Source organism: Panthera onca, chromosome D4 (genome assembly GCF_046562875.1).
Source record: "Panthera onca isolate mPanOnc1 chromosome D4, mPanOnc1 haplotype 2, whole genome shotgun sequence".
In the NCBI taxonomy this organism is placed as follows: domain Eukaryota; kingdom Metazoa; phylum Chordata; class Mammalia; order Carnivora; family Felidae; genus Panthera; species Panthera onca.
In genome coordinates, this window is record NC_138351.1 from 86,956,989 (window position 1) to 86,968,326 (window position 11,338).

An 11,338-nucleotide genomic window follows, 5' to 3' on the forward strand; every position below is an offset into this window, starting at 1 on the left:
TTCCCGGGACGTACGAGCAGCCAAGATCAGCCCACCCATGAGCCTGTCTTCTCCTTCCCTCCCTATGCCCGCCCCGCCCCCCTCCCCCCAACCTCATCCCTGCTCAGGGGAGGAAAACAGAAGGTCTAGGCCAGAGTCAAACAGCAGGCCAATGATTCCCTCTTCTACTCCGTGCCTCAGTTTCTCTGTGAAATGCCAGCGGGACCAGAGGCTCTCACAGAGTCCAGTCGGTTAGTCAGCAGACTGACAAACTGGCCGATGCCTGGCTTTGCAGGCTTAGCTGATCCGTGGAGGCAGGAAACATTTTCCTCAAACTAGCAAATCAGAAGTCAGTCAGTGAGAAATCATTTCCAGCGAGGGCCTCATTTCTTCGCCCTTCCACCTGGATGATCCGGGACCCCATGCCTGGACAGCGCGGGTGGCCTTCCGAAGAGTTCCCTACTGCTTCTGCCAAGGGGAGCGGAGGGCCCGAAGTTCTGAGGGGAAGTGACTGGCGGATGTTGGGGTTCAGGGCAGGGGTGGTGGGGTGGAGGTGACAACACCGGAACATCTGCTGAGGCGTCTGCCCACAGGATGTGACTTAGGGAGAGCTCGTGGGAAACAGGCAGGGGACCCATCCAGCCTGAGTCTGATGGTGGAGGCCACCCAAAACCATGGTAGGCCCCCAATACTACCATCCCCTCCCATACCCCCCGTGGGCATCCAGAATACCTAGGCCAGCGGTGCTCTGTCATGGCTGTACCCTAACTCTGCCCACAGCCCAGACGGGTGGGGGCCCTGATATGGCTAAGTGCTTGGAGTTTGTGCCAGACTGAGCTGGTTCGAATCCCAATGTGGCTGCCGGTCAGCTGTTTGACCCTGGCCAGGGGATGTTGCCTCTGAGTGTCAGTGTCCTTATGTGTACAAGAGAGGTGATAACAGTAGCCATCTCATATAGCTGAGTGAGAATTAATTACCACAAAGTGCTGAATGTATGCTCTGGGCCATTTATTTTGCCTCAACAAATTGTAATTGCTAGTTATTATTTTTTTCCCTCCTTGCCCTTCTCACCCCCAATTTAGCCAATGGCCTCCCTGCTTCCACAGTGTACCCTTGAAGCTGATCCCAGATCATTCCCTGACATGTCTCCTGACTGCCTAAAACACTTGATGGCCTCACACTCCCCTCAGGAGGGGGCTCACTGCTGCTTGGCTGACCCTTGAGCCTCAGCCTCCTCCCCCCCTCCCCCAGCAGGGTCTCTTGGGACACCAGGATCACCAGACCTGCAAGGCCAAGCCACGGAGGATAAGACAGGAAACTGGGTGCCATTGAGGGGTACCGCACTGCAGGTAGGAAGGTCCAGGGAATTAGGAAACAACAGGAGGGAGAGTCCTGCAGCCACAGCCCGGGAGGGAGCTGGAAAGAGCCTCCAATATCACAATTTGGGTTTTCATGAAGACAGAGGAGGTAGAAAGCACAGCATTGCTGTGGGCTGATTGTTGAGTAGAGCTGGAGGAAAGATCAAGAGGCTCGTGAGCTGGGAAGATTATCAGGAAGATGCTGGGGAAGGGGTGGAGTAGGAGAAGGGGGCATAGGGTCAGAGAAGATGGGTGGTGGGCATGGTGCCTGGCATGACAGCAGGCCTCAAACGGCACCATTATTATATCCCTGGCCATACTGTAAACAGCCTGACTCAGAAGAATCTTCTTCAGACAGACCAGGTTCCAGTCCCAGCGCTGTCACTCTGATCTTGGGCAAATGACCTCACCTGTCTGAGTCTCAATATCCTCTTCTGTAAAATGGGTTAGTGATCCTGATTATTGGGTGGTTGATTCAGGATTCAGCAGGAACGCCCAGCAATTCCTGAGCACACAGGGGGTTCGGAGTAAATACTAGCTATTTTTGTAATTAATGACCCGGGGTTGACCAGCTCGGGCACAGCTGATGGGGAACCGGGCTCCTGTGGGCTTCATCCTTGACTCCCAGAGAACGCGGGGTCCGGGACTGGAAGGCCCAGGCGTTGCTCTCTCGCCGCCTCCAGTGTCGCCGCGCCCCCTAGCGGCCGTCGGTTGCCATGTCAACGGCGGGTGGCTGGGGCCCGGGGAGGTGGCGGCGGGGGCCGTTCTCTCCTCCCAGGACCGGAGGCCGCTCCCTCGGCGCCTCCCGCCTTCGCCTGTGGAGGGGCACTCTGAGCCAGGGAGAAAAGGGCTCTCCGCAGCAGCTGGCATGTGGGGGTAAACTGAGGCACGCGGAGAGGCGCCCCGCAGCCAGGTGTGGAGCGCGGGGCCCCACCTCCGAAGGCGGAGGAGGGGCCGCGGGCGGTGACGCGACGAGGGCGGCCGGCGGACAGCGGGCGAGCGGGCAGGCGGCGGCGGCGGCGGCGGCGGCGGCGGCGGCAGGTGCGGCCGCGGAGGGTGGGAGGGAGGAGGGAGGGGGCGGGCGGAGGGGGAGGGGAGGGCGAGGCCGGGGCACCTCCCCCTTTATAACGCGCCCCCTCCCGGGCTCTCGGGCCGCCTCCTCGTCGGCTCTTTCCGTCTCGCCCCCTCGCCCGGCCGCCCCGGGCCCGGGCCCGGCCAGGGAGCCCCCAGGCCGCGGCTCGGGGGCCACCCCCCCGCCCGCCGCCCCGCGCAGCCCGGCGGAGGCGGCGCCGTCGGAGGAGGAGGAGCAGGGCACTGCGGCTGGCCCCGGATCGGGCGCTAGAGCGGCAGCGGCTTCGGCAGCAGCGGCGGCCCGGGCCGATGCAGCGGGACGCACCGCCCCGAGCCCCAGCCCCGGCGCCCCGGCTCCCCGCGCCCCCGATCGGGGCCGCCGCCAGCAGTGGCGGCGGCGGAGGCGGGGGCAGTGGCGGCGGCGGAGGCGCCTCTGCAGCTCCGGCTCCTCCTGGCCTCCCGGGAACTACAAGTCCCAGGGGGCCTGGCGGCGGGCGGCGGGCGGAAGAGGCGGGGTCGGCGCCGCGAGGCCGGAAGTGGCTGTGGAGGCGGAAGTGGCGCGGCCGCGGAGGGGCCTGGAGCACGGCGGCGGGACCCGGAGCGGGAGCGGCGGCGGCGGCGGCGGCTGGGGGCGGCGGCGGCGGCGGCGGTGCACTGGAGGCGGCCATGGCAAAGCAGTACGACTCGGTGGAGTGCCCCTTTTGTGATGAGGTGACCAAATATGAGAAGCTCGCTAAGATCGGCCAAGGCACCTTCGGGTAAGGCTGTACCCCCGGGGGACCGGGAGCCCTGGGCCTGCAACCCTCAGGGCCGACGTCGGGATGCCCAGGGCCGGGCCCAACGTGGTCGGGAGGCCACAGAGCACCAGACGTGTCCCCTGGTCTCTCTAGGCCGCGCCGCAGCCCGCCTGGGCCTGACGGAGCCGGCTGGCGGGGAGGAGCCTGAGGCCCGTGATGGGGGGCGGGGAGGGGTTGCAGAGAGGAGCTTGTGAGGGGAGCGGGCTCTCCAAGAGAAGCCTGGGTGAAGAGTCCGAGGAAAGGAAGTAGAGGCTTGGAGAGGGACCGCAGATAGCGGGAGGATGGGGCGGGCAGAGTAGGCGAGTGCCCTGAGTACTCGGCCCAGCCCCGCCCGGGGAATCCCTTTTTTCTGCCCTCCTCCTCAGGTGGGGGAGGGGCGGGCCCAGCAGAAACGGCCTGATGAAACCTCTTGGGTCCCCCCCTCTCGGCCTGCAGGGAGGTATTTAAGGCAAAGCACCGTAAGACCGGCAAAAAGGTGGCTCTGAAGAAAGTGCTGATGGAGAACGAGAAGGAGGGGGTGAGTACGGGCGGGGTGGGCGGGCCTGCCGTCTCCTCTCGGCTCGGGGTTGGGTTTCCACCCTGCTTCTGCTAGGGCTCTCACGTCGGGAATCAGTGTAGGTGTGGTAGTTTGGGAGTTTCCATATTCCAGGGAATTTGGCTTCGTAGTTCAATTTTTTTGTTCAAATGTTTTAGAGCCTTTGATATTTCATTTTTAGGTAAATACGGTTGGGGCCAGGAGGGGGAGCTCATGCTTGCAGAGTGCGCCTCGGTTCCTCAAGTTAGGAAGCTTTTAAACACTCTGTCCTTAGCGTTTATTTTGGGTAGCAGAAAAAGAAATTCCATGCAGTGGCCTTAAAAGGGTGATTGGTACTCAGTTGTAAAGGAACAGCCCCCCCCTTCCATACATCAATTTAGCTGTAGTCCAGCTTCCCAGAGACCTGATTCTTAGCAAGGAAATGTCTTTGAATAGCTGTTTTTGTTCCCACCTAGTAAGTTAAACACAGGCATAGAGCTAAATTTAAGGGTTGAAGAAACTGTGGAGCATTTGGTGACTAGCAGTGAAGTGTTAAGTACCACTGTTTCAGTTCATCGTCTCAAAGCGGTTCCTTGAGGGTCGCGTACTACTCTTAACACGCATTTTACAGATAAGACATCTGAGACTGCTGATCTCAGAGCCTGTCACCTTACTCTCTTTCCCAACCTGTGCCCCTTACTGTGGAGCTCTTGGCTCGATCGTGGGTCTGTAGTTCACTCGCTCACCTTTGACCACCTCCTGTCTTTCTCCCACTCAGTTCCCCATCACAGCCCTGCGGGAAATCAAGATCCTCCAGCTTCTAAAACACGAGAACGTGGTTAACTTGATTGAGATCTGTCGAACCAAAGGTAAGTTGTTTGGATCGGGTCTCCATCTTCAGATGGGGAAAATGAGGCTTACCCGTCCCAAGGCTTTGTTTGTAAAGTTGGAAGCGGACACGCTTAAATCGCCTCTTCTTAACCCAGACCTACCGACTGTGACTGCTTTCCCGGGTCCTTTCGTCATAGCTCTTGCTGCCCCGGGGCCTGCCACAGCACCCGGCCTGGAGGAGGCACTCAGCCAATAGTTGACCAGTGAAGGAATGCACAGCCGGCTACCTGAGTGTCCGTGGGTTGGAGGGGTAGAAGCTGGCTGTGGGAAGATAAGTTGCACATGGGGTTTTATACTTTCTTTTTCTCACCCCCTTGCCCGTTCTTCCCGTCTTAGCTTCCCCCTATAACCGTTGCAAGGGCAGCATATACCTAGTGTTTGACTTCTGCGAGCATGACCTTGCGGGGCTGCTGAGCAACGTCTTAGTCAAGTTCACGCTGTCCGAGATCAAGAAGGTCATGCAGATGCTGCTCAACGGCCTCTACTACATCCACAGAAACAAGGTGGGGGGCAGAGTGGGGGAAGAGACCGAGGCTGGGGTTGGCCTCCGCTCCCACTGCAGGGTGGATGTGCCTGAGGGGCCCTCGGAAACCTGATCGAGCCGTCTTGTGCTTCCTGCAGATCCTGCACAGGGACATGAAGGCGGCTAACGTGCTCATCACCCGCGACGGGGTCCTGAAGCTGGCAGACTTCGGGCTGGCCCGGGCCTTCAGCCTGGCAAAGAACAGCCAGCCCAACCGCTATACCAACCGTGTGGTGACGCTCTGGTACCGGCCCCCGGAGCTGTTGCTCGGTGAGGACTCCCGAGCGGGCGGAGGGGGGCAGGGGCTGGGCACTTACCCGGCCTCAGTCCCCCACTGCCAGGGCTTCTTGAGCCGCCGGCCCTGGGGCATTGCGTCTCAGGAGGCCCTCGGGCTCAAGGGGCCCTCCTGGTGCGCTCTTCTTCCCAGGGGAGCGGGACTACGGCCCCCCCATTGACCTCTGGGGTGCCGGGTGCATCATGGCGGAGATGTGGACCCGCAGCCCTATCATGCAGGGCAACACCGAGCAGCACCAGCTTGCCCTCATCAGCCAGCTCTGTGGCTCCATCACCCCTGAGGTGCGTGGCCAGGCTGCAGGTCCCCAGGGTCCCCACAGGATGCAGAGATCTGGAAGTCCTCCTGGCGAGGGAGGAGTGGGGAGTGGAATGGAAGGAAAGCCCTGGAGAGGTGGCTGGTGGAGGGACAGGGCTGGTGGTCGTTAGAGCCACACGGGCAGTGTTCAGATCTCACCCCCATCGCAGTTCTGTGGCCTCGGGGAGGGCATTTGAATCCCTCACCTCAGGGCTGAGTTTTCTCCTGTGTGAAACAACTACGCCTGTGTCGGGCTTGGCGAAAATACCGTAGGTGACGTGTGTAAAAGGGTGTGGCGCTTGGTGTCTGTCAGGGACACAGTCACTGCTGCTTTTGCTTTGGAGAGGTCCGGTTCGTCCTCCAGGGGTGGTCTGGGAGCATCTGAGCGGAGAAGTTTTAGTCCCTTCGGGTGCCCAACCAGTGGACAAAGCCACGCACCCCCCTGAATTGACGCCGTCCTCTCCCCATGCCTCCCGCCCAGGTGTGGCCAAACGTGGACAAGTACGAGCTGTTTGAGAAACTGGACCTGGTCAAGGGCCAGAAGCGGAAGGTGAAGGACAGGCTGAAGGCCTATGTGCGTGACCCCTACGCGCTGGACCTCATCGACAAGTTGCTGGTGCTGGATCCCGCACAGCGCATCGACAGCGACGACGCCCTCAACCACGACTTCTTCTGGTCTGACCCCATGCCCTCGGATCTCAAGGGCATGCTCTCCACCCACCTGACGTCCATGTTCGAGTACCTGGCGCCACCGCGCCGGAAGGGCAGCCAGATCACCCAGCAGTCCACCAACCAGAGCCGCAATCCCGCCACCACCAACCAGACGGAGTTCGAGCGCGTGTTCTGAGGGCCGGCTGTCGGCGCTTTGCGTTCGGGCAGTTTTATTTTTTCTCCTGCTATGTGACTTGCGTTGTGGAGGTTATGGGGCATTTGAGTTTTCCCTAGTGCTTTATTTTATTTGATCCCCACCCTGGGCACTGGGAACGCCAGCTGAGTGGACTGGAGGAAAGCTATGGCTGACAGCCCAGGAGGGCACTGGGGCTGCCTCCCCTGGTTGCCTGGCTTTCGAGATGATGACCAGAGGGTCTCCGTTTACTTTCAGACAGGAATGGGGTGGGAGGAGAGGCACACCCCACCAGTGACTTTGTAAGCGTTCCCAGCGTGACCGGAGCAGGGGACAGGCCCCTGGCCTCTTGTCAGCCCGCCTCTCGAGATGAGAAACTTGTGTGGGGGATGGAACCAGCCTCGGGAATGGGCTGGTCTTGGCCCAGCCCTCGGAAGCACTGGGGCTGGCAAAAACTTGGTTTCTTCAATAGAAAATTTTATCGTGTTTCTTTTGTTCAGTTGTTTGGAGACATTCCTGGACACAGTTTGGTCAGTTACGATTAAAGTTGACTCTCTTTTTTTTTTTTTTCACCCCCCAGTAAGTGGCTGTGTGCTGTGTTCTGTGTTCAGACCGCCAGCCCTTAACCCTGTGGCCGGCACGCTGGGCCTGAGCATTGAGATTTGATTTGTCGAGTCTTGACTCTTTTCTTTATCCCCGTTCGTGTTTCCGGACGTAATTGCAGAGGACTTTCGTCTTTGTTTTTCTTTTGAGTATCTTCTGGAACACCGGTTATGATGCTCCCTTAGTTCTCTCCACTCAGTGTCCGAGGAAGAGGGAAGACAGTTGCGACAGGGTCGCAGTTCCCCGGAGAGGGAACCCGGGAGGGTCTGCGATAAGCTGCATCTGCAGCAGGGACCCCATCTACTGTGGCCGACAGACACGTTCAAACTTGACTCACAGGCACAGGAGGCTGCAGAAGGCTCTTAATCAGAACGACAACCGTTCGATCTGTCACTTTGCAAAGGGCCCTCAGGCTGCTGAGTAGCGGGTGGCTTAGGAGAGGCAAGAGAGAAAGGACCAGAGCAGTTGAAGGCTCTCCAGGGGCTTGGGGAGGTGGCGGCCACCTGGATTAGGATGTGAGTGGGCAGGAGGACAGAGAACCGTGTGGCGGTTGGAGTGTCAGGCACAGGAGCTGGAATCCTTGGACGAGAAGCACGTTCTGGTGGATCTGTTTCCTGTGAGCATGAAGCTCAGGACAGACACGTTTGAGGCAAATTCTTCTACATTCTGGTCACAGGAGGAGGCCTTTTGAAGGGGGTCCCCAAAGGAAGGTCGGCAAAACCTTTTACCAGAACTGTCCCTGCAGAAATTGACCCAGATCTCGGCTTCACAAAAGGCCAGTAGAAGTAAAAAAAAAAAAAAAAAAACAACAACAACAAAAACACCACCACTTGACTAGTACATTGAGTTCTCAGGGCTGCTGTGGGGAATCACAGACTGGGTGGTTTACAACAGAAATGTATTCTGTCACCGTTCCAGAAGCTACAAGTCTGAAATCCAGGTGTCAGCAGGGTTTGCCAGCGAGGCTCTGCGAGAGAATGTTCCATGCCTGTCTCCTAGCATCTGGTGCCAGCCCTTGACCTTTCTTGGCCTGTACATGTATCTCTTGCGTCTCTGCCTCCCTGCCTCCGCCTGCAACCGGGTCATCTTTCTTCTGTGTGCGACTGTCTCTCTGATGAGGACACCAGTCCTTGGATTTCGAATCCATCTTGATCGAGTATGATCTCTTCTTAACCAGCTACACGTGCAAAGACCTTTTCAAATAAGGTCCCATCCTGAGGTTCCAGGTGGACGTGAACTTCTATTCAGCTCAGCTAGGAAGGAAGCAAATCTGTTTGGAAACAACGTTGAGGTGTCCTGATGGGTATCGAGTTGAGTGACCCGATGAGGGAAAATTTCCGGGGCTGGTCTCATGGTTCGAGGTGTGGTTTTTTTCTCCGAAGGCTAAAAAGCTGCTCCGAAAGAGACACCTGCTCTCTGACCCAGCAGTTCACAGAAGTTTCCACTGACGTACAGGGACCGTACGAATCCTCCCTACCTCTCTGATAGTTTGGTTCCTTCATTCAGCACTTATTGTCTGTGTCTTCCGAGGACCAGGCTTTTCTAGACTCAACACAGCTACAAAGCAGTGGCTTCACCCACCTCTGTGCTACTCACATTCTAGTAGGCTCAAACTAATCTGATGGGATAAATTGTGTGGAAAACGACAAGTGGAATAAGGGGAAAAGAGTAGGGGTCAGTTGAGGGGCTCCGGGTAACACGGGAGCAGAAATCTCAAGAGAAAGGGGGTACCTGGGTGGGGGGTGGAGAGTGGCACCAGCACCAGATCCAAGACCGGGAGGCTTTGAGAGCTTGTGCAGAGGGGGACACATGTTGAAAAAGTTGCAGTGACTTCAGGGCGCCTGGGTGGCTCAGTCGGTTAAGTGGTTAAGCATCCTGACTTCTGACCTGGCTCGGGTCATGGTCTCCCAATCTGTGAGTTTGAGCCCCGTGTTGGGCTCTGTGCTGACAGCTCGGAGCCTGGAGCCTGCTTTGGCTTCTGTGTCTCCCTCTCTCTCTGTCCCTCCCCTGCTCGTGCTCTTTCTCAAAAACAAATAAACGTTAAAAAAAAAAAAAAAGGTTGCAGTGACTATGTGGAGACAAACTTGGGCAGAGCTGGAAGCAGGGGGAGCGGCCGAAGCTGCTGGAATAATCCGGGCATGAGGTGGTGGGGGTCGGGCCAGGTCATTAATACAGCTGGTGGCGAGTGCGTTGCTTTACAGGTGGCCGCGAGGGCAGATGTATTTTCGGGTTGGATGTGAGTGTGAATGAAGGGAGTCGAAAGTCCCAGGCTTTGCCGGAGGGACGACGAGGCTGCCATCCCTGAGACGGGAGGCCGAGGGAGGTCAGGCCAACCCACCGGTGGGTCAGCGTGCTGATATGGAGGTGACGGATGGACATCCAGTTGAGTGGGCAGGTGTCTGTCTAAAGCTAGCTCAGGGCCCCCAGAATCTGCCAGCACGGTGGTTTGTTAAGGCCCAGGGCAGGAGGGGAGAACAGAGACCACGGCCTCCTGGGCCCTTCAGCGTTCAGACGTCCTCAGGGATTCGAGAGCAGCAACCGATGAGGTACGAAGGGATCAGAGGAGGAGGGTGTTCTTTTTATTTAAAAAAAATTTTTAAATGTTTATGTATTTTTGAGAGAGAAGGCAGAATGTGAGTGGGGGAGGAGCAGAGAGAAAGAGAAATCCAAAGCAGGCTCCAGGCTCTGAGCTGTCAGCACAGAGCCCGACGTGGGGCTCGAACCCACGAGCCGTGAGATCATGACCTGAGCCGAAGTCAGGCGCTTAACCAACTGAGCCGCCGAGGTGCCCCGAAGGGAGAGGGTGTTCTGGGGAGGTGGGAGTGGTCACTTGGACAGGTACCGCTGGTGAGTCCAAACGATGGATGGGAGTGAGGGCTGACCAGGCATAGCCATGTGGGGGTCAGTGGTGGGTGGTTCAGACAAAGGCCTGCCGGGAGCAGCAGGATTACAGGAGAACGAGATCTACTGACTGAAGAAGGATTAGGGGGGCACCTGGGTGGCTTAGTCGGTTGGGCGTCTGACTCTTGATTTCAGCTCAGGTCTCACGGTCATCGCGCTGAGCGTGGAGCCTGCTTAAGGTTCTGTCCCTCTGCTGGAGCTCTCCTAAAGCAAAACAGAACAAAACAAAGCAAAAAGAACAACTAAGAAGGATCAGGGGTCCAACTAGTCTTGGATAGTCAAAGAGCCCTGACACTGGAGTGACCCAGTAGAGACGACACACGTTGATTCTTGTCCTGTAGACAGAGGGCCATGTGGCCAAGTGGACAGCGGCCACACAAGGTCTGTAACCTGAAAGGCTACACCCCTCACCCGTCCTCTGCTACCTCCTCCCAGTGTGTCCATGATGTTCAGGGCGGCCCCGTGGGGGGAAAAGCTGGGAAAAACCTCCCTGGACTTCCGAAAATTAGAGCAGCTCTTCTCCACCCCCAACACACGTCCAGACCTGTGACTCCCAGGCCGGGGTGGGCGCCTCTAAGCAGGCTGACCGGTGATGCCCACACTGCTGGTTGGCATTCGGGCAGCATGCGCAGGCCTGGATGGAATGCTATGCAGTTGTGGAAAAGGATGTGGACTGGACGTATGCGCGCCGGGACAGAAAGATGTTCCAGAAACAACAGCTGGAAAGAGCAGGCTATAAAATATCTGTTGCCTGAAATCATCGTATAAGAAAAATAATCACACGAAACCGTTACCCAGGGTTTTTCTGGATGGTTTTGTTCCTCGTGTTTCTCTGTTTTCTCCTATTTCCTTAATTAATAATTTTACTCATGCAGTCAAACCATATCTTTAAAAAAAGCAGGCCCTGCATGCTGGCTCTGAGCTCCCCAAACACAGAACACCCCAGAGAGGAGGCCTGGACTAACCAGCCTCAAAGCCTGGTGTGCTGGACACGTCCTCCTGTCTGTGGAGGGAGATGCGTGGCCTGGCATAGAAGCTCCCTGAGGGCAGGGCGTTATGGGGCATTACCCTGAGGCACCTAGAGAAGTGCCTGGCATCTGCAAGTCTCAACTACCACCGGGAGTCAGCCCGCACAAACAGGTGGTTGAAGAGGCCGTGTGGCATCCGTGAGAAAGGCCTTCACCAGCAACTTTGGGCAGGCCCTCTGTGTCACCCTGCAGGCCAGGAACTCAGTCCGTGTCCTGGCTCCTTTCTGAGCAGATGATTTG

General features: G+C 57.7%; 1 protein-coding gene across 1 annotated transcript; it reads left to right on the plus strand.

The window, feature by feature from the left end:
- The first annotated feature begins 2,036 nt into the window (after positions 1 to 2,036).
- Positions 2,037 to 10,279, plus strand: CDK9 (cyclin dependent kinase 9). The gene is made up of 7 exons (XM_060608587.3): positions 2,037 to 3,166; positions 3,641 to 3,722; positions 4,498 to 4,588; positions 4,947 to 5,113; positions 5,232 to 5,403; positions 5,561 to 5,709; positions 6,204 to 10,279. Exons 1-7 carry the CDS (start codon positions 2,718 to 2,720, stop codon positions 6,567 to 6,569), a joined length of 1,476 nt encoding a protein of 491 aa, XP_060464570.1. The 5' UTR covers positions 2,037 to 2,717; the 3' UTR covers positions 6,570 to 10,279.
- Positions 10,280 to 11,338: the final 1,059 nt, after the last annotated feature.

What these genes read in the sequence shown, in the direction of transcription:
- CDK9 (XM_060608587.3), top strand. Translation starts at nt 2,718, where the DNA reads ATGCAGCGGGACGCACCGCCCCGAGCCCCAGCCCCGGCGCCCCGGCTC. An exon ending in TGGAGAACGAGAAGGAGGGG is followed by an intron (nt 3,723 to 4,497) that starts GTGAGTACGGGC and finishes TCTCCCACTCAG; the next exon opens with TTCCCCATCACAGCCCTGCG. An exon ending in ACTACATCCACAGAAACAAG is followed by an intron (nt 5,114 to 5,231) that starts GTGGGGGGCAGA and finishes TGCTTCCTGCAG; the next exon opens with ATCCTGCACAGGGACATGAA.